We start from the raw sequence: 21,853 nt of genomic DNA on the forward strand, positions 1-21,853 counted from the left end.
ACTGCAGGCACAGAGCCACACTCGGGCTCCCGGGATAAGAGCCAACATACACTGCGTAGCAGCTAGAAGAGCTTACAGTAAGGATTTCTAGGATCACGCAGACGCAATCATTAACTTTTAAAATCATACACATCCTGCCGGCAAAGAACAATATCAATAGCGATCTCCCGCTGCCCGCTTTAAATGGCTGGGAAAGCTCCAGCCCCAAACAGCTGCAATTGATCCCCTTCTTCGCCCCCCCTCCGTCATGTGATGGTCCTGCCCAAGTGATTTAAGCCGCGGGAGCTGAGCGCTGAGTCACGGCGGTTCGCGGAGAGGGGTCGGGGTGTGCTGCCTGGCGCGGCTGGGCTCTGCAGCATGGAGCAAGTGAGTGCCGCCTTCAGTCGGGCCGCTGTGCCAAGCAGGACTAGCGTTCGGTTGCCTGTGGGTTTTGGGCTCTGCGCCAGCGGTAGGAGGAGAAAAGGATTAGCTGAGAGGAGATGCTAGACTGACACATGGCTGTGGGAGGAAGAGTTAGGGTTGACCAGCCATTTTTCTTCTCCTTTTCTAGCATGTAGTATAAGCGGGGAAGCTGTTCTAATACATTTACATTCTTGAGTATTGTAAAGCTTTGGGGACCATTTGCAACTCTACAGTTTTAATATCCTTTTAACCTTTTCTTCCTTAAACTTTGTATTTTTCTTCTGCAAAAATGCCTGTTGGGTATAGAACTGATCTAACTCTTAATGTGACAGCACAGGAAAGCAGGATGGCAGGGTGCTCTAACCTACTTCTGCCACCCTAACTTTCTTTGCTTTGAAAGACCCCCTGGGCTCTGAAGCTGTTTTTCAGACTGTGCTCTAGCACTGCACTAGAAATAGAGCCAGAAGACAGCATTAGTTCTGCGACGATAAGTAGTTTAGTGGCTGGGAGAAATCTGACCTTAGCGGTCTGTGTGTGGGCAGCGCAGGGAGTGGGCATGAGGATAAGTACTGCTGGGGCTGGGTGTCAGCCCTGGGGGAGTGCTGGGTTCTACAGCAGCCTGGGGCTGCTGGGCATGGGCCTGCACAAGCCAGGCAAGACCTAGCCCAAGTAAACGATATAACTAATTTGAAATTAGTCTCCCTGCCTCATCTGGCCTATGGTTAAGTGGAGCTTAGGGTCATTGCATTTGGGCCTGGAGTACAGACAGCAAAGCATGATCTGAGTTATGCCTGACCTCACCAAACTGTATCTTCCTCTTATCTGAGGAAGGCTGGTGATTTTAAATGCTCTCTTGAGGGTATGTGGCTGGGGGAGTGAGTAACCTGGCTCTGAGGAAAGGATCAAGCCCTCTTCTCTGAAGTGTGAACTTTCCGGGTGGGGTCTGTTCTGTTTTACTGAGCTGCAAGGCAGAAGTGGGCTCCATGGACCACTCTCGGTGTGTAGGCTGCTTTAAGTCAAGACAAGAAACTTTCTGAGTGGCTCCTGTTGCTTGGAGTCCCACCTAGGGAAGGGAGGAGACCTAGTGTTTGAAAAGCTTTGTAACTAGTTACAATACTATGCTAATGGCTCTGGCCACTGCTGACTTGAAGTGCAAGGTTGCTTGCAAAGATGTTTTCTGTAGCAGCTGGTAAACCAGTGCCTGTACCCTACTCGTGTTGCACTGGCTTGAATCACCTCCTTGTCAGCTAATGTTGCTTAGTGGGATGGGATACCCCAGTGGGGTGGTGGCTGTGAACTAGGATTCCTGGCAGAGGGCTGAGACTGGCAGCTGGCCTGACTCAACCCTTCCTCTAGCTTGGCCCAAACAGCAGTGGTAGGCTTGCCTTGGGACAGACTAACTCCTGTGGTTTGGCCCTGCAGGGACTGGTTGTTACTCAGCTGGACATCCAGCCTGGTGAGTGCGTCAAGGTCAAAGGGAAGATCCTGCCTGATGCCAAAGGGTGAGTGAGGACATGGCAAAGGGATTGGTGTGGCACTGGGGGAAGCCTGAGAGCCTGCTGTGTTCAGCTTGCCAGCACTGGGTAGCTGGATCTGCTGCTGCGGAGCCTCCTTTGCACTGCCTCTCTGTTTCCCCAGGTTTGCTGTGAATGTAGGGAAGGACAGCAGCACCCTCATGCTGCATTTCAACCCCCGCTTCAACTGCCACGGGGATGTCAACACTATTGTGTGCAATTCGAAGGATGATGGCACGTGGGGCGAGGAGGACAGAATAGCTGACTTCCCTTTCCAGCATGGTGACAAGATTGAGGTGAGGCCCTGGCACAGAGGACAGCTTATTAATGCTGCCTTGTACCTCTGTGGAGGACGAGGAGCAGGTATGTAAAGGGGAATAAGTAACAGAGGAAGAGTCTTGCAGCTAACCCAACCTAGACCTGCTCTGCTCAAGTCAATGCTCACATGGGTTAGGTGCTCCACTCTGGCCTTTCTTTGCAAGCCACACAAATAAGAGCAGTTAAAACCCTGGTGTGAGATACGGACTGGGTCTGTTTCACCCCTGTATTGCAGAAGCTCGAAGCTGACCTTGGGGCAGAGCAGACAAGCTTCCTCTCCTCCATGCCTCTCCTGGGCGGGGAGGAGGCTGAGCTAGTGAGCAACAGCCTTGATGCTAGCAGTCACCTCATTTGTCCTGCACCCAGACTCGAGGTAGTGGGGAGTGAGGCTTGCAAGCTGTGATGTGTTAGCTTTCCTTCTTGTGGCTCTCTACAGATTTGCATCTCCTTCAATGAAACGGAGGCAACAGTGAAGCTGCCTGAGTTGGAGTTCCAGTTCCCGAATCGTCTGGGCATGGAGAAGATTCAATACCTGGCTGTGGAGGGTGACTTTAAAGTCAAAGCCATTAAGTTCAGTGAATAGCTATAGCTTGGTTTCTTTTGTTTTCTGCCCCCTGCATAGTGAAATAAACCCAAACTTGCAATGGCTGCTTCCTCTGCTGTTTTCTGCTCTAATCTGCTTGCTCCTGTGTGCACTACGGGGGTGTGTGGTGGGAAGGGGTATGTGTCCATTTATGCGCCTACTTATACTGCAGCCTTGCAGTTAGATCACATACTAGGCAAAGCATGATTTACTGTGAATAAAGCTCCTTTGCAGCAGTTGCTCCCTTGACCCTGTTTGCTGCACTGAGGGATCCCTGGCTGTTTCTAAACTCTTGGGACTAGTCCCATCCAGGGCAGCTCAAACAGGTACATTGGGCATGCATTGCGCCATCTCTGACCAGGAAGCGCTGCTCCCATCTCCTTGCTGGAGATGGGGGGGTGCTGACAGGGAACACAGGGCATGGCTTGTGCTCTTGCAAATAGCTTTGCTTTCCAAGAACATGCTCAGTGGGGTGCATTGCAGGCTGGCTCTAGTGGAGTTGAGAAGAGCGGGCAAGTCAGGCTAACTGCACTTGCCAGGGGAAAAGATATGGCCTGGAAGGGAAAGCAGACAGAATGCTTAGGAGTGAGGTCATGAGGGGATCCAGGCTGCCTGAGCTGCTTCATGAACTGAGGTCTCAACACTGTCACAGACCCAGTATCATGGTGTACCATGAAGTCAGTGGCTTAGCAACATGTCATGTATAGGTGACAAACCATGTAGCAGCCTCTGGGTCAGCATCTGTAACACTTGTCTGCTAAGCTCCAGATGCAGTCTGAGGGCTGTACTGAACTTGTTTACTAGAGGTATTAAACCCTGACTGCACCAAGCACAACTAGTTGCAGTGAGGCAGACAAAAAGAAAGAAGCTTAGTAAACAACCTCTAATACTTAGAACCTCTTTGCTCTGCTTGTGCAAAGCCTTGGAGTGTGTCTGCTACTGCTGTTCTCCAGCTGCCTGCTAGCCATGCCTACCCAAGACTGCAGTTGGGACTACTGCAGCATTTGAGGACCTGATGACAGGTAAAGAAGTCCTACCTGCTGTGGAGAGTTGGCTGCCTGGGTGTGGGGGCTGGCTCTGTGTCTGCTGAAGCTACAACAGTGCCACCCCAGTGCGGCTGAGCTGGTAACTGACTGGGCTGGTGAGGTCTTCCTTAGCCAAATGCTGCTTAAATAGTGGAATTTGACTCCTGTTGGCTAATCCTTCTCAGCAGAGCTGTTCCAGCCCAAGGCTGCATTTGCTGCTCCTTTGAACAGCTGAGTGGTTGGGCCAGCTGCTTTGGTAGGGGCAATACCACCCTGCAGAGTTATTTCAGCCATTTGAAGGCTTTTTATGGAGAGGCTGACAGGCTGCAAGCCTGTTGCCTCCTTGTCAGTGCAATTGCTGCATGGCAGTAACGCTGTCCAGATCTGTACTGCAGCAGCTGCCTCAGAGCTGGGCACCCCCATGAGTGATGAGGGGATTTGCTTTGGAGGGTGGACCTTCTGGCTTTGCTGATGTCCTAATCTCTCTTGCTGGAGGCCTTCTTGCTGCTCTGCCAGAAGGGTGTGAGCTGTAGCTGTGTCTTGCCAGTCACCCTGTGGGCACAGACATGGTGACTGGGTATAGACAGGGCTCTTCCTCCTTGTTCTCCAGAGCTGACTCAGCTATGGTAGCAAGGGACTTGGTGTGCAAATAAGCAGGATGCTTTTTGGGCACCCATCCCTTTGGGGAGGTGTGTGTGTCTGGGGAACACACCAAAGGGCTCTGCAGCAGTGTTGAAGTTCAGCAAAAGTTTCCAATCTGCACCTGCTGGGAGGGTGGGGAAGGGGTTGCTGTAACTTTCCTCCTGTGTGGGAGTAGGAGGGCTGCTGTGCACCCTGCTGTGCTGCAGGACCATCTCATTTGCCATGGACAGGCGCATAGATAATGGTGCTTATAATTCCTGTCCTGCATGTACTGCATTATTTACAGGATAGGATGCGCTTACTAGGCAAAGGATGAGACAAGTCTTGCTAATGCTTTGCCTTGTTAAATAAGTTTTTTGGGTTTTTAAAGTTTATTTATACTTGGGGTTGGGGGAGATAGTTTGGCTTTTGTCTTCTTTCCCCTTCCATCCCTGTGTTATGTTACCAGGCTGAAGGTAAGTTAAAGGATGAAGTGTACAAGCACTTAAAGTTACAAGGCCCATATGTTGCAGAGGCACAGGGGAACTTACAGCTGGTTCATTTGCTGCTTCTGTTCCTGGCTGCCCTGATTAGGCAAGATACGTGTTTCTTGGCACTGAGAAGAGCAAAGCTCATCTCATTTCAGCCTGTTAAACTGGCAGTCCTGATTTCTAGGTACGTTAGCCATAACTGTTCCTGACCACTATGTTCAAGGGTACAAACAGTGCCTTCATGGGGGCTACCCCCCTTGTACTTTCCACAAGAATTAATTAGGCTTATCCTGCTTTCTAACGCTGGCAGTTATCACTCAGGAGACCACAAAACAGGAGAAAGGGTTGGAAGGAAGCATGCCTTTGCCAGCACTTCCTGCCTCTTGAGTTTTCGTATCCTGTGTCCCAGAGCTATAAATTATCCTGTTCCTTTAAGTGACAGTGGTAAACAGGCAGAGTAAATGGAGACTGCCCTGGCTGGCTCCTAGAGTCATGACAAGACTTCTCTTCTGCTAGAGCAATCTGGAAAGGAAGAACGTTTTGCCCTGCTGCAGGCAGAGGGTCACTGAAAATAAAAGCAGGGCTTGTCCCTGCCAAATATGCTCTCCTGGAAGAGCATGGTGAACTCGGCTTGTTAATATCTTTGGGAGGATCCTGAGCCCTGCTTCCTTCGGTGAGGAGCAGAAAGCACCACACCATGGCCTAAGGGTGTGGGCTTTCTTTTTTTAAAGTTAAATTCTGCATAGTGTTTAGTCAGTCTTGCAGTCCAGCTACGCATCCTGACAGGAACCAAAAGCCTACAGGAAGAATGTGCCGCTTGGTTGCCTGAACACTGAGACTGAGGTGAAGGGGGAAACAACACTGATCCCTGTTGAGAGGGATGCATGTGCTGTATCCTGCGTGTTTGCTAATCTGTACTCAGCCTCTATCCCTGGCTATTCACCAGGAATCAAAGTTGCATGGCTCGATTTCCTTACAGCATCATGCTGAGGGAAAATTAGACCTTGAAAACCCTGCAAAACAGCTGTGAAGCTTTGTTAGAACATGGAGGTTTAGGCTGGATATTAGGAAAAAATTCTTTGGGGTTGTCAAGCAGTGAAACAGGCTGCCTGGGAAAGTGGTTGAGTCACCATCCCTGGAGGTATTTAGAAGACACGCAGAAGTGGTGCTTCAGGACCTAGTTTAGTGGTGGACTTTGTAGTGTTACGTTAATAGTTGGACTTGATCTTAGGGGTCTTTTCCAAGCTAAATTATTCTGTGAACACAAGTTATCACCTTCTGTCTCAGAAGAGAAGAATGAATACTCAGTTGCAGAAGAGATTAGTTTGGAAACAGTAGATGTGACAGGAATTAAAATCTCAGGTAGGACCTAAAAGAGTGGTGATGGCTTAGACAGACCAGCAGCTTTGTATTCTCAAAAAATAAGTTATCCCTGAGCAGTTCACATTAACTTCACTTGACAGAAATAGGCCATCGAAGTGACTCTGTAGTCACATGAGCATGGATGTGACACTGTTAAGCACAGTCTCAAAAGACAGTTGCAGGACACTGCACCCAGAAACTGTGCATGGTGTATGTACAGAGTGCAGAAGGAGGGTGTGAGGAAAGCTGATGGGCAATCCAGGTTGTGGTGGGGCATGGAAAGCCAGCTGGGTCACTTGCCGCTGGACTTTACAAGTAAAATGGTGCTAGACAATTTATTTCAAACAGTAAAGAAATTAACTGACATTTGTTGCATGAAATGAAGAGTGCACCAGCCAGCTTTGCAAGGGCACTTAGTGTGTGAACAGTCATGTTCTTCCTTCATCTCCATATCTCCTGCTCCGTGGGCCTCAGTTTCAACATTTACAAACCAAAGGGAACTTCTGTCATGTACTTCAGAAAGTCAACCTCAAACTGTAAGCTGCATTACCTGATAACTGCCCCCTGTTCTGGAGCAGAGCAAGGGAAACCTTAACTACACAGTTTGCCTTACCGGTGATGGAGGCATGAACACAAGGTTGGTGTGGGATAGCAGGCCCTTGGGGTCAGACAGGTACAGGCCATGGTAAGCTGTCTGTGGACAGGAGCCAAGCCATGCCACTGGGGAACACCACTGGGCCTGCATGCCAAGCCAAGATCCCCTGGATGTGTGCACTGTCACAACCCCACATGTTGGGCTGTCTCTCTGAAGACACCCCTGTGGAAGCCAAACCCCGACACACGCCTGCTTTCCAGCAAAATGGGACATTTTTCCTTCTTGGCCCTCCACAGCAGATGCAAGCAGCCTGATACAGGCTGCAAAGCCTTCTCACATGAGGGAAAAAATGTATAAAAATATTTATGTACTCACTTTTTCTCAGCAGTTTTCAGGCTGAGATTGCATCCTCCTGCAGTGCCTTGTGTGTGGGCCCCTGGCTGGCTGCCCCTGAGCTCTGCTGTCTCTCCTTAGCCCTGATTATCACACAGGTGTGAGCTGTAAAAACACCTGGGGACTGGGCAGCAAGCCCTGCTAGAATTTTTAGATATTTTAGTGAGGGATGGGCGCTCGGGGGGGTGTCCCCATACCCCCCTGCTGCACAGTGCTTCCCTCAGCAGTGTGTGGCAGGGACAGATGGCGAGGCACTTTTTTTTTTTAGGGTGGGGTGCCTGGCTCCTTTGTGGGGTAAAATGGCACCTGCCACCAAACCAGCTTGGAGAGCCAAGAGAAAGGTCTGTAGAAAGCCACTTCTCCTCCAAAACCTCCTGCAATAGCTTCTCATTTTCAGATGCCATCCTTTCTAAGCTTGCCTGGATAGTTTGTGGTTTGTTTTTTTTTAATCACAATCTTATTTTAGCTCAGCAAAACACGTGTGCACAACAAGCTGTGCAAAAGCAGGTCACTAATAAGCCATTTCCTCAGTATTTGGTTGTGCTTTCACCATCTCTTTTTTTTTTTTTTTTTTTTTTTTTTTGCATTTCAGTCCTAAAAATTCTTTTAGTGCTAAAATGAGCATGAATGAAATAAGTATTTCTGCTTTTCTTTTTTCATTTGAAGGCGATCTGCTTACAGAGCAACCCTAGCAGAAGGACCTGGTTTCAAGCTGGAAATCACAAAGGAAAAAACTGTCTGGCTCACATGCACCATGTTTTCTTTATGGTGTAGCAGAAAGAGCTTTTTTTGCTAATTTCAATCCAAGCAGACCTGCACTGACACCCGCCACAAACCCAGCTGATGGTGCTGAGCCTGGTTGGCTCCAGCTCCCTGTCATCTTGCAACAAAACCAGATTTGTTGCAAGGACTTTTTAACACTGAAGTGCAGAAAGCTGCACAAAAACCAGAGCTACAGCTGGAGAGGCTGTGTTACTGTACGCACATAAGCAACAGCATAAACTGCATGCGTGTAAGTGCCTGGTAACCACCCTCTGGACTACTTGACAGCCTGAATTCAGCCTATTTCTGCAGCTTGTATCGAAGAGGGACAGCAGAGTATGTCCAAACAAGGCAGAAGAGGATCATGTCCTAGACTGAGACCACTCTGGCCACATAAAAACACTGTGTTGCACAACACAAATTATGCTTGTTAGTAACACATTGGTAGAAAAAACCCTGTAATACATAAGAGGTGTATGACACTTAGTTTATGTGCAGAGGCACAAGCAACAATCCTGTAGGAACACAGTCAAATCATAACACTATGCCATGGTCAGCATACATCCTCTCTGGAAAGGATATAAAGGCAGAAACAACTCTTATATGACTCAAGCCCAGATGTAAACACTGGCTTGGTGGATGGCTGAATAAGGCACAGAGAAACCTGAAGATTGGGTCGCTAGATAGGCCCCTAGTTTGCTCATACTAATTTAAAGCATGAGCTATCCTGTGAAAAGCTTGTTCTGTTTCCCATTTTGCAAATGACAAGTCACTGCTCACGTTAATATTCAGGATATGTGTGGAGTATGAAATGCTATCCCGTTCGGTTTGCCGCCTTCTCTTAATTACCATCTAAACAATCATGACATCAGCTGAGTTGCAGAGATGATGGTTCAGGCCTGACACATAAACTGTTTTGGTGCTCTGCATTTGACCAATTTTATAGCTAACCTTCATGAAAGATCTTGTGTATAAACTTACAACCAACAGACCCTAGCATGTAAACACTCTTTAGTAGATTTAGTCTTGAGGAAAGCATCTGATGTGAATTCCTTGTGATCATTAATCCCTCAAGGGCTCTGATAAAAAAAAAACAAATGGTAAGTTGGATGACTAGATTTTCACAGCACTTGCATCACGTGGCACAGCATGTTGCTAAAAGCATGTAAGGACTTACTGAGAGCTAGATTTAAAAGACCTGCTTCAGTACCCTGCACAATAGACAGCATCACAGTGCAAATGCATGCCTCCACCTTTTTCTCTTCCCCCATGCTGGATGTGGGTGCTAAGACAGCAATGCAGTTCGATTACTTTCAAAGCCCAGAAGAGTGAACCCCAGCCCTCTAGTGTCATGGCTACAGCCTGAGGAGGCAGCTGTTGAATGATGATTTGCATCTGCCTTTTGCCTGGGAGGTCCCTCAGAAACTGGCTAGAAATTCAAGATAATAATTTAAGGAATGCTGACTCATGAAAAATGCTACATTTCTAACTGTAATGTGCAAACGCAATGTCACGTAACAGGCAATGAGGCACCCTGTTGCTTTTGTAAAACTAGCTTTTACTTTGAACTGGCAATGTATGTCAAGAGTGTAACTGCTTTGTCCTTACTAGGATTTATCCTCAAACTAGTGAAGAGAGACCGTGTGCTTCACCCTGTGCTAGGCATTGACTGTAGCCAGCTGAATGGGCCAGGTTGCAGGATCTTTCAACTGTCAACAGAGTTCTCCGGAGACCGCTTTGGAGAAGGCGCTTGACTCAGGTACTCTGAACCAACTTGGAGAAGAGTCTCAACCACTGTCACCTACAGAGAGAGGCCACACAGGCTGGCTGGCAAACTCAGCCAGTGTAGCTGTCCCCACAGCAGGCTGGGAGCCAGTGTTCCATTTCAATATCCCAAAATAGATGTTTCAATTTTAAGAATATGGCTCATTTTTAGAAAAAATGCCCACCTGTTGAGAACCACTGTTTGTTGCAAGATGTGTTTTGAATCATTTGGTTTCAACATGTGGTAATGTTTAGCCCCTGCTGCAGTTGCAAGGGGAAATAGCCCAGCTCTGGGATGCACAAACACTGCATTTTGGGGATGGGGTAGCAATGCAAACCAGGGTCACTTTATCTAGCTTACTTGCTTTCTCCACTGCAGCTACGTAACTACAGGTTCAGATCTAAAAATCTCATGTAGCAAGACCCAAAAATCAGGTTTGTTTCAATAAATTTACAAGGACTAGGCAGTAAGTGTAAAAATCTGTCCATGGTATTCCTGTCCCATGAAATCATGTCATCACTGGGTAATGAGTTTCCATTATAGTCTAGTTTTAAAACACAAGAGAAAAGCAAGGTGCGATAAGGAGCAATGAATAAGTTCCCCTTTTTGCCAGAGGTGCTGAGAAGTAAATCTACTGGCTTGGCCAATGTTAAATTTCCTTTAAATACATGTCAAGATGTACCAGACTCAGCAAACCTTGCAGTTAGACCCATTTTTGAAAAACCTTGTGCAGACACTTTACCTAACGATAAACTTACCAGCACTTATAACAGAAATATGGGTTTTAACTCAGTTTTCACCTGAAGGTCTAAGCTGTTATAAAAATGTAAATAGCTATCACTTTATCACTTGCTTCATTACCTGATGTTTGTGTGTACAGTGGGAGCACATGTAGGACTTTATTCATCAACGCCCAAACTTGCTGGACCAAACATCTGATTTTCCTGTAAACCACTATGTGTTGGAAAACGGCTTGCAGAAAGCAAGGCCATAGCTCCCTGCAGAAGCTGATTGCAGCCATCTGAGGTAAACAAAGGAAAAAACCCAGGGTACAGTTATGCTAACAAAGGACTGTTATGTTAACAAAGAGAGAAACTGAGGTACATTATGGCCTTGTGTATGATAAAGGAACGGCCTTGGGAAAGAAAGCAGGCCAGAAGAAGGCAGGTGTTGTGACATGCCACAAGGGGCTGGGATATTATAATGTAGCCTTTTACATGTATCCAATAGATTTGTCAGTAGTATGCATGATTACTGTAGAGTGCTTATATAAGGTGTGATTTCTTTCAATAAAGTTGAAGCTTGCTCTATCATTCACACTGAATTGACTGCTTGCTTCCTCCGCCCGTCACAACTATGAACCCTTAACATCAAAATTTTTAGCTGGAAACCTGACAAAAGAAACTCTTTTATACACTATTTAGTAAAGCCTTATATGCCACCACCACAAAGCTGGCCGACAGCCTGCCACTTGGAAACACTTCCCTTGCAGAGTTATGCCAGCATGCAGTGACGATTGCTGTTAGTCATGCATCCCGTGAGGATGAAGGAGACAGCAGGAGGTGCTCCTCCTCAGTCAGTACTGGTTCCTGGAGCAAACAGGCAGACCCTGTTTGGACCTGAGACTTCCTGACCGGAGGGTAGACTGCAGGGCTTTCTTTTTCAGGAAAGAACTTACTAAATGGAAAATGCAATGCTGGCTGGTCTCCGGCTGTTCACAAAGGTCTGCCAAATTCGCCAAGTCTTTCTGGTTTGTTTTGGTAACTGTAGGATGGAAGGGTGGCTGCAAAAATAAAATCTAAATTAAAACAACTTTTAAATATAATAAACTGAAGTACTGTGTAGGATTTTTCTTTAGGACAAATTAATGTTTTGGTTGGCTTTAAACAGCTTCCTCCACTGTTTTCCTAAACTTCACTCAAACAGATAATTATTCTTGAGTGACCCCAAAATACTTTTTCTCCAATTTTGTTTTTGATTTGGCTATTAAGGCATAAAAATCAGTTTCCCTGCTTGGAGTTCTCATGAAAATGCTGTATGAGCCTGAACAGTGTTCAAGTTCAGAAATAATGAAAAGGATTTGTTTGCTGTCATCACAGGTAATTGGCTTGCTGCTTCTAAAAGCATTACAAAATCAGGTAGATTTTCTTTTGGACACTGGAGAATTGACGCTTGATATGACAGAAGGGCCTTGGAATTTTCTTTAGTCTGCCAAGCTGCCTGTAGAAGAGCTATGATGTAAGCTGTTAAAAAAACAAGGGGCTTCAAAATCAGTGCTGAGAGCAATGAATGTTGTAATTTTCTGTCACATGCTAGAGTTGAAATTCAAAATGAATGGACTTAAAAACTGCAGGACCAAAATCTCTGCTCTGGTCCTGGTGGCAAGATAGGATGGAATGAACAACACCCTGGAGAAAGGAGAAGCTTCAAGCACTGCTTTAGGTGAGAAGAGAGGCAACCTGAATCTGGCTCATCAGCCACGGTGGTAATCTGTTCATGCAGCTTCTAGCCATTTCGTTAAACAGTGATGTTAGAGAGGAAAGCACATTCCATATAGAAAAAGGGAGTCTGCCACAATCTGCTTTGCTGACTGTGAACTGGTAGCAATCCTCCAGCACTTGGTAAATTGACATGGTGACGCTGAGTGCGGCAAATGAAGTTACTCCAGGTTGCCCTGACTAGGAAATAATCCAAGAGTCTTTACAGTAGGCTCTTGTCTATCTACCCAGGGTGCCCAACATTATCATTACATGTGCATGTTTTCAGTGGGCAGGAAAAGAATATCCAGATTTCAAGTTAATGCCTCTTCTAGCCTGTAAAATAATTTCTGATGAAGTGGGTTCAGACAACAGATGTATTGCTATATGAAAGAAGTCCTACTGTACATCATCCCTTCACAGAAACAAGCACGTAGATTATTTGACTAGAGATCCCTCTCACATCTCACAGAAATGCATTCAGCCTGCAACAGTAACACAGATCACAAGTGAGATTATTCAAAACAGACTTCCCCCCAGTGCTGCTGCCCTGAGTCCAGACCTGAGTTCATTACTTCGTGCTGACTTGGACTCCCAAGATGCAGGTTCTCATAAAAGTGTGTTTAAACTCCACAATCAGAGGACTGCAAGATCCAGAAGAGGAAAGATTGTATTTTCCTGTTCAATATCTCCTTTGTAAGGCCACTTAATGGTATATTTACCATGTGTTGAAAAAGGTTGAAGCTTCTTCTGGTAGCCCTTTATTATATTAAAAAACAACAACAACAGCAAGAAGACCATGAAGAGATGTTCCAAGGTAATGCATGACTATCTTTGGGGTTCCCTCTTTTTGTTAAGGTTTTCACAAAATACAAAATTAAATGTCTTTTCTACATACAGAACAAAGTAGAATCAAGTAACTGATTAGAGTATGTACAAAAACTTACACATTCTGTCTTGTTCTTTAAAAAATATAAATATCAATTAATGTTCAGTAGAATGGGTTGGTTTTATTTTTAAGGCTTCATTCTTTTAGATCCTTCATTATTTAATGAGGTGCCAGCTAGGCAGGAAAGGGAGGTAAGAGAAGAGGTCATGTTTTTTATTAAAGGTAATGTGTTTAATTCTCGTGAGACTCTTCCTCATCTCTGTCAGGAGAAGATTTCCCTCCACATTGATTTAAGTTCCCAGGAAGCAGAGGTGAAAGGAAAGGAAAATAAAACCTTTATTATTGCTATTTTTTTCCTTCATTAAAATCTTGTTTCAAACCTGTCTCCGTTCATTATCTTTGTAGAGAACCATCTGCCAAGTACTTGGATTAAATAAACTCGAGGAGGAGGACTGCATCCAAGGTCCACCTGGGAAAGGTTAGAGTGAGGAAGAGGCTGCTGGAGGTGTTTTACCACCGACCCCGGTGGAGGTAGCAAGTGCTGCAGCTAGGGCAGCTGCTGCTGTTGCATCCCTGGGCTTGAAGTCTGTGGGGAGGCTTTCCATCAGGCACTTGAGCTGTTCCTGGCCCAGTTTGATTTTATCATCTAGCTCTCGTTGCTCTATGAGGAGTGCGGACTTCATCTTTACAAAGTGCTGGTAATCCTGGAGCTGTTCCTCAGAGAGGTAGTTGCCCAGGATCTCCAAGACCACCCGTTCTCGACGGTCAAGGTTTTCCTTCAGTTCCCGGGCATCTTCGTGCTGGCCAGCCAGCAGTTTCCTCTTCTCATTCAGTGAACTCTGCACACACCAGAGAGAGCGCTTCAGTATCAGCAGCACCAAACTCACTCATCCCCCCTTTCCTTCCCCCCAACACCACCTTTGATGGAGGCAGGATGGCTGCTAAGCTCCCAGACACACAGTCAAAAGCCTGGGGGAGGAGGATGAATTCCTCACTACAGACTGAATGTGAATCCCACAGAATCAGACTCTGAATGTTCTAGTCAATGTGGGGCAGAAAGCGCTCCAGGAAAGTCAGTAAAACTTACTTGAGAGCAACAACTACCAGGAAAACTTGGCTTTGTCTCTCACAACTACCCAAAGAATGTTAAAACACAGCTTCAACTGAGGCAAAAGGCAGTGGGGTCATTCCACGACTCACACCACAATAGAGCCTTTCCTCCATCCACGGGTCGCAGACGTGCTGTCCCGAACGCAGCCATTCCGTTTTGAGACAAAGCTGTAGGATCCAAGATGTTTATATAAACCGGGACCAAGATTCCCAGAGACAGAACTGTGTTTGCTACTGCTTATACATATGCATTAAGATACCTGCCTTCCTGCGAGCCCGTGGAGGTCCTTGTCACGTTCTTGTGACTGCTGCTGTCCTGCACCCTAAAAAAGGCCAAGACCCTATGGCTGTGCAGATACATACCCGCTCTTCGCTGTTGCCATTTTCCCCCAGACTATTCAGAACATTCTCTACGCGGGCCAGGCGTCCCGAGAGGGAGAGCAAGAGGTTCACCACCTTATCCAAATCGCCAATGAACATCTTGTACTTGTCAAACTCGTTAGGTTTGCATAGCTTGCTGATCAACAGCTCCACCTCCTCTCCAAGAGCATTATTCATCTTAATATCTGCTAGCAGGCCCTCCTTGGCTTCCTTCAGGATTTCTAGTTTGTGGGTCAAGCTCCCGATGAGCTCAGCCTGTCAGAAGGGAAACACATTGCCACATCGGTCATTACCATGATCACCCTGGTCATACGGATGATGACAACAAAAGGATATGGCTATAGTTCCTGAGAAGTGGGATCAAGTCAACAACAGACATTAAGGAAGAAACAGAGAAAACTCTGAAATTCCACATCTAGGTGATTTTATCATCTATGAACACCCAATCAGATTGCATGAAGATAATATTTGTTCTACCATCAACAAACATTTATAAAAGAGACATCTGCTTTGGTGTACCATATTCTGATGCCCAGCTACCTACGTCTGAAAGATGTAGGTTCTTTCAGGTCTCTGAGTGAGAAGAGCTACAGCTACATCTCCTGTATATTCCCCACTCCCTGCTCCAGCCTTTTCTTGTTATATTTTTTATGACCCAGAACTGTACAAAACAACTGGCAGAAAAATTAATTTAATGGCATGACAAGAGGCTGAGCTGACACTAATGACATATGGCTTAACAAGAAAGAAGGAATTGCTACATATTTCCCGCTCCTATAGTACCCTGAAACTACTGACTAGTCCTTATTCAGCTACCTCAGTGTTGAGGTACAAGCCTCAAATTCAACCGTGACCAAAACTTCCTGCCTGTGCATCTACTGCCTCACACAGTAAATACATCAAGCAAGCATTTACACTGAAGATGTTCTAAATTTACTTAGTGACTGGACAAAGACATTCAGAGCACATACACATTTTGTGAAAATGCTAGCAACTGTTTCACTGCTGGAGAAAAGGAGCCCCCCTCCCCGGGTTTACTTTACTCCAGAAACAGCAGTGCTGCACGTGTGCTGGAGATCCTTATTTCTGTTAGGATTTAGGGGAAAGACATATGCAAAAGCAGAAGTCTATGGCCTAGGGCTTGCAATTCTTGCTTCCGTTTACTTAGGACTGAGAGCACAGAGAGCAGTAAAAGCTCTGCATATGAGGGCTGGGTATTTTCAGTCTCTTCGGTTTGTGCATTGCTGAGGGACCATTACATGTACGTTAATCTACTCTGCATACAAACACTGCAGGATAGAAGTAAATCACAAAGTTGCCTGAAAATATTCTCTCAAAGTCATCTTTCCATCAAAACTCACAGTCATTTCAAGTAGAAAGGCAGCCTACTTCAAAGGAGAAAGGATCTTCAAACCCAGGTCAGGCTGGGGCTTGCTCTGAATTGGCCCTTATCTGCAAGGGCAGCCTGTCAGAGTGGGGTTTAAAAGGCTGGTTTGGCAGCCAGGAAGCTAACGGCACCATTTAGCCAGACGCCACTAGATGGTACACTGCCTGCATCCTCTGCAGTGCGTGGTTTTGTGGCTGCACTAGAGTCTACTGTCAGCTTCCACCTATATGCAAAGGCTGAATAAAATGTGAGTAATGTTCTCTTGAAACAAACATAAGCTACCAGGCTTATGCTGGAATAACTGCTAAATTATGCTGTTTGTTTATGCTGAGCAGGGTAGTTCAGGGGGAGAGGAGAGCAAAAGTGACAGAATAAGGGACAGCCAAAACTCCTTTACTTAGATTCTCCCCTCAGTAGCACAGGTATCACCCAGAGACAAGAACCAACACTTGCCCTTCCCTGTGCCAATGATGCTAATATCACCTTCAAAAGAAAGATCAGAGGTCCTCACCAGTTGATTGCTGGATCAAATCCTGAGGAGCAAAAGAATGGAACTGTTTTCAAGTTCCATTATAAGGCCAGTGGAGAAAACTCTATAGCAGGACTGGACACAAAGTCTGGCATTCTCGACAGGTTTTCAGGAGAACCAAGCTGCTCAGAACTGCCAGTTGTTCCTCCCTGCTCTGGTAGCTTTGCTCAGCATGCAGACCTGCCCTCCAACCACAGCAGGAGGCTATGGGAGTGCCGTACCTTTGTTGTGAAGGCATGGGAGCTGGGGACAGGGGACTGCAAACAGAATACTTGCTTTGTGTTAATCAGTGACTCTCCTGAAATCCCAAATGCCAACCACTATAGCTCCTTTGCATACTTATAATGGAAATGAGCTTGGTTATCCAAATGACCTCTCAGAGTAGCTGCCTTCTCAGATAATGCCTATGCAAATGTTCTTTCACACAGACCATGAACAAACATGCTAGGCAGATCTTGCTGTCTGGGCCTAATCACTCCCATCTACTTCTGGTTTTCCATGCAAATATAACCTTTGAGGCCTGGGACCTGTCCTCCATGGCAGGCTTACTTCTACTTGCAAGCCTGTCAGATGCTTGCAGCATGTCCATCAACTCCCCGGAGTAGCAATCCTCACCTTGTTTAATCACTGCCTACCATTCACGTTGGTATAAGCAGGCAGCCGGGTTTGAAGTGAACAGCACCCCAAGAATAGATCGAATGCTACAGATGCAGCAGGGGCTGCAATTACCGTCCAAGCTGGGTGCTCTACAACCAATGGCTTGGGCCAGATAATTAAAATCAGCAGACAAAGGCCTTAGGCAAATGCTTTTGCTTCACAGCACATGTGTGATCTATCTGTGTAGACGTGCTACCCAGAATCCATGCTGGACCACAGAAATAAGAGATGGCAGGCACAGTGAGTGTCTCTGACCCATTCCAGTGGCCTGGTCCAACAGCTCCTGAAGACTTGACAGGGTCCTACCTCCACTTCAAATGCTCCACAAAATAGGGCTCATCTACTCACTTAGTACTTCTAATTTGTGTTACAAAGCACCTTGATAGAGGTCCCATTCTAGCTGTCATTAAATCCCAGTAGGGAGCAGATTTTGCTTAGTAGATAAAGGCTGAAGACAGACACAGTAAGGCAATATGAAAAAGAGAGGTGAGCTCTCAAAGTCAGGGCTGCAGGACAAATTGCATGGTTGCAAACATCACTCAGCCTCACGTCTTCTCTCTGCTTTTTTACAGGCGGCATGAGGACCCAGGGAGAAAATGTGGAGTTGTGCTAGACACACATGTATTCTCTGAACTTTGACAGAGAGGCTGAGTTTGGGACCCTTTCTTTGAATCCATGATTGGTTTTAGTGCAGGAAGAATTAAGTACAATATTTACAGCATATGGGACTTGCACAAATATTTGTACCCTTCAGTATGTTTAAACTCTGCTGTTGGACAAACAACATGAACTATGGACTGTGCTACTCTGTCCAGTGCAATGTAGGATGTTTTAAATTTACAGACAGGCACAGCTGCTTTTGACATAAAGTAGTAGGTGTGTGAAGGGAGGCACAGACAGGCAGCTACCTGCCTGTGGCTCCTCGGGATTTGCCAGCTTCGCAACATGTCTGTAATTACCAGATAACAAATGTTAGACAACCACAGGGGCAAATTAGAAGGCCCTGCAAAAGCCCTGGAAGACAGAGCACCCACGCCTACAGCAAGAACTTCAGGGGCCATTCCTCAGTGAAATGTAGCTGCAATAAGAGAGGAAAATGTTTTCTCCTCTCCTGCTCTGCTCTCCTCCCACCCACGTCATCACATTGAGGTTGTGTTAACTGAGCTGCTGAGGTGCACATGGCTTTCAGCAGGTCAGTGAAACAATAAAGTGTGTGGGGGAAAAAAGAGTAACCGGTGTTTCTTTGGAGACAGTGAGTGCAGACAGAAGGTAAAATGGTTAAACTGGCTTCACTGAAGAGGAAAATCCTAGGGTAAAACCTCATGCACTCTGCAGTCACTAGCTGGACTCTGTTCCTGTTTCTAATCCCAGCTGTCCTTACCATAGAATAGGATTACAGAATGGTTTGGGTTGGAAGAGACTTTAAAGATCCTCTGGTTCCAACCCCCCTGCCATGGGCAGGGACACCTTCCCCCAGCCCAGGCTGGTCACAGCCCCGTCCAACCTGGCCTGGAACACTGCCAGGGAGGGGGCAGCCACAGCTGCTCTGGGAAACCTGTGCCAGTGTCTCACCACCTTCAGAGTAAAGAATTTCTTCCCAGTATCTAATCTATATCTAAATCTACCCTCTTTCAGTTTAAAACCATTACCCCTCATCCTCTCCCTACACCCCCTGATAAGGAGCCCCTCCCCAGCTTTCCTGCAGGTCCCCTTTCAGTACTGGGAGGCCGCTATAAGGTCTCCCTGCAGCCTTCTCCAAGCTGAACCCCAACTCTCTCAACCCGAAGTCCTTGCTCAAGTCACTTCATCTTTCCCTTTTCCTTGCTTGCTGTGGGATAGGGACTGCCTCTTACAACCTGTACACTCAGCTCAGCATTTGGCATAATACAGGCCTGCCTCAGGGTTGTGCAAGATTTGTACCCAGATTTGCAGTAAATACTCAGATTAGCATTCTTCATTCAATCTGGGTCACCCTAATGAAGCTCTGTAGGTGGCCTAAATGTACCCAGCCCCTACGCAACTTGAGACTGCCAAAAGCTGACATCAAATAGAAATGCACTTACTTCAGGACTTATTATTATTGCAGGAATGTAACCAGCAAATGGTGGTGTGTGCTGAATTTACCTTCTTCTCATTGATGTCCAGCAGGTCCTCTTCCTCACCTACTTCTTCTGGCAAGTCCTTGATTTTATTCAACAGTTCTGCTTTGGGTGCAGAGACACTGTAATAAGCAGGACAGGTGACCAGGGTTACAGGAGCTTCCTTTTCTTCTCTCCTACATCACAGTGAAGAAAAGGGAGTTCAGCCTGAGCCTGACTTTTTGCCGTGCCTAGATCTATGGTTCTCCAGCACTCCCTCTTTGGTACCTTCTCAGTGTTACGAACTGCAAATGAAATGGCCGATTCCTGCCATCAGAGGGTGCACGTCAGCTGCTTTCCCCATCTCCCCTGCACAGAACAGCACTGCTGCTCTCTTTAAATGGTGACTGGTTAACAGGATCAGATACAGGATTAGATCCTTGCTGAAGGTAAACCAGCACAGCTCAGCTAGTGATGGCTAGATTGATCTGGCATGAAGTATTAAAACTTATTTCTATATGGTTCTCCAGCTGTCACTTGGGAGTCTCTATCTTAAAAAACCCCACACTGGAGGACTTGAGCTGATCTTTGCATCCCCCTGTCATAAGTAGGTGCCCCCATACCTCCTTCCAAAATTTGGTCTCTTATTTTCTGCCCACCACTGTTTTGGTCCTGATTTTACTCTCATATTTCTGTTACTTTGCTTTGGACTGAATTGCTTCAGATTACAAAGGTTAAGATAGCAAAATCAAATAACATCTCCAGAGATGGTTTATTTCCTGCCCTTTATCAGGCTGTGTTGCTTTCCACACACAGCCAGAAAGGTGAGCTCAAAGGCCATACATGCAGCCAGGCTTATGAGAAAGGGCATGCAGAAATGCACTGCCAGTCCTCACACCTGAGGAACTCACTCTCCACCAGCAACCACCTATACAGATGCAGAAAAATTCAGCACAGGCTTGTCCTTCAAAGCAAGCAAGCAGCAAGTTCTGCTGTAACATTGCCCCATAGCCCAAACAAGCAGTGCTTACATGTCATCTTCGACTGCTGTCCTGCTAGCTTTCTTTTGCATCATCTTCCTTTTCATGTTGTTCTCCTTCAGCAAGCTGGTTCCACCAGGAAAAAGCCCTTCCATTAAGTCCATGGTTGTCTTCATTTTGGAATCTGGATCCAGGATATCAGCCAGAGACTTGTCTTTATGGATAATTTCTTTTGCTAGAGCCTCTGACTTAATATCCTCTGGGGTCTTTTTCTTTGTCTTCACTGGAGGTGCTGCACTGAGTATCCTGGAGTCCGAGCTGCCATTTTCTGACTCTCTGGTGATGACCGCTGGCTCTCTGTGGTTATCTTCAGGTTGAAGTATGGGCTGTCTATCAGCACTTTGAGGGCCCTCAGAAGAAGCAAGTAACTGGTGCTGCTTACCCACAGCAGATGGAGAGCTAGTCCTTTTTGATGCAGGTGGCAAGAGAGGCCACTGATCTTCACCAATACTGGTGCCCAACCCTGTTATTTCCCTCTCGGCCAGGGCTTTGGGAAAGCTTTTGAAGCTGCTATGGACAGAAAAATTCTGTGAGATGAAGATAAACTTACCACACAGGACCATTGTGAACACATGGTGAAAGCCTAAGACAAGTAAGTTTTCTTTCTCACTTATTTTTGTGTCTTACTTCTCATTTCAACATGGAAAGGCCCACATTATGAAGCTACTGGCACCAGAAGCATACTGTCTCCTCAACCTGGACACTGCTGTTTTGTTGTTACAACAAAGAAAGAACTTGTAAGTGACATTTTGTTTTCTGCTCACAGGCTGGGGACATTGCATCTCACCATCCTGAGCAGTCTATACCCGTCTGTCCTTTTCACGTTGGAAAAACCAATCACTACTACAACCCTGGCCAGATTCTTCCCAGATGGAAATCAGAGCAGCTCCTTGGGAACATGGGAAGCAGTTAAATCAGCTGGGCACCTAGCCCAAAGTCCTATCCTTCAGGAAAAATTTACTATAGAGTGTGACTGTGACATATTTGTGTTGTCAATTCTTGGCAGATGGTCACTGTTTCATAACAGCATTATTTTGTGCCAGGTCTAAAATGTATTCTGGGAAACTAACTGTTTGGAAAAACCATAATGGATTTTCATAGTTCTCTCTCAAAAACCAGTAACCAGAAGCAGCCATTTTCACTCTTCATGCTGGAGTGAGTAAGCAAATCCACTGAAATCTACATGGTAACTGGAGGGAGAATGAGACCAAGATAGCTTCTCACCCATAATGCCCCTTGCCCTGTCAGCTAAGCACCTGTCAGTGCACCTGCTGATGGGCCGCAAAGCTTTTTGCCTTCTTGCTTTGTCTCCTGCCCTGGCCACACGATTTGACACTACTCTTGGCAGCCAGCAGAGCCTAGCAGCACTGAGTCTGTCTGCCCCTCTCCCCTTATAATGTGCGCACATAAGCTTCCCACTCAGCCGGCAGCTGCGGGTGGGTCATCGTGGCACGCAGAGCTGCAGAGGTCAGTC

General features: G+C 46.3%; 2 protein-coding genes across 8 annotated transcripts in view; one reads left to right on the forward strand and one right to left on the reverse strand.

Moving 5' to 3' along the window:
• The first annotated feature begins 237 nt into the window (after positions 1–237).
• On the forward strand, positions 238–2,882 carry LOC113479446 (16 kDa beta-galactoside-binding lectin). The gene is made up of 4 exons (XM_026847358.1): positions 238–366; positions 1,825–1,904; positions 2,041–2,212; positions 2,671–2,882. The coding sequence occupies exons 1-4, from the start codon at positions 358–360 to the stop codon at positions 2,815–2,817; spliced, it is 408 nt and encodes a 135-aa protein (XP_026703159.1). The 5' UTR covers positions 238–357; the 3' UTR covers positions 2,818–2,882.
• Positions 2,883–13,059: 10,177 nt separating this feature from the next.
• Positions 13,060–21,853, reverse strand: part of SHROOM3 (shroom family member 3) — a 153,494-nt gene continuing 144,700 nt past the window's right edge. For 6 of the 7 annotated variants that reach the window (XM_026847350.1, XM_026847356.1, XM_026847353.1 and 3 more), the window contains 4 exons: positions 20,371–20,889; positions 19,386–19,536; positions 14,671–14,943; positions 13,060–14,036 (listed from right to left, as the gene is read on the reverse strand). In XM_026847350.1, the coding sequence (XP_026703151.1) occupies positions 13,677–14,036; positions 14,671–14,943; positions 19,386–19,536; positions 20,371–20,889 (1,303 nt within the window). In that variant the 3' untranslated portion in view covers positions 13,060–13,676. The remainder of the gene's footprint in view (positions 14,037–14,670; positions 14,944–19,385; positions 19,537–20,370; positions 20,890–21,853) is intronic. The other variant, XM_026847351.1, reaches the window with a different exon arrangement.

Source organism: Athene cunicularia (genome assembly GCF_003259725.1).
Source record: "Athene cunicularia isolate RWA chromosome 4 unlocalized genomic scaffold, athCun1 chr4_part2, whole genome shotgun sequence".
Classification (NCBI taxonomy): Eukaryota; Metazoa; Chordata; class Aves; order Strigiformes; family Strigidae; genus Athene; species Athene cunicularia.

What these genes read in the sequence shown, in the direction of transcription:
- LOC113479446 (XM_026847358.1), top strand. An exon ending in ATCCTGCCTGATGCCAAAGG is followed by an intron (nt 1,905 to 2,040) that starts GTGAGTGAGGAC and finishes CTGTTTCCCCAG; the next exon opens with GTTTGCTGTGAATGTAGGGA. An exon ending in AGCATGGTGACAAGATTGAG is followed by an intron (nt 2,213 to 2,670) that starts GTGAGGCCCTGG and finishes GGCTCTCTACAG; the next exon opens with ATTTGCATCTCCTTCAATGA.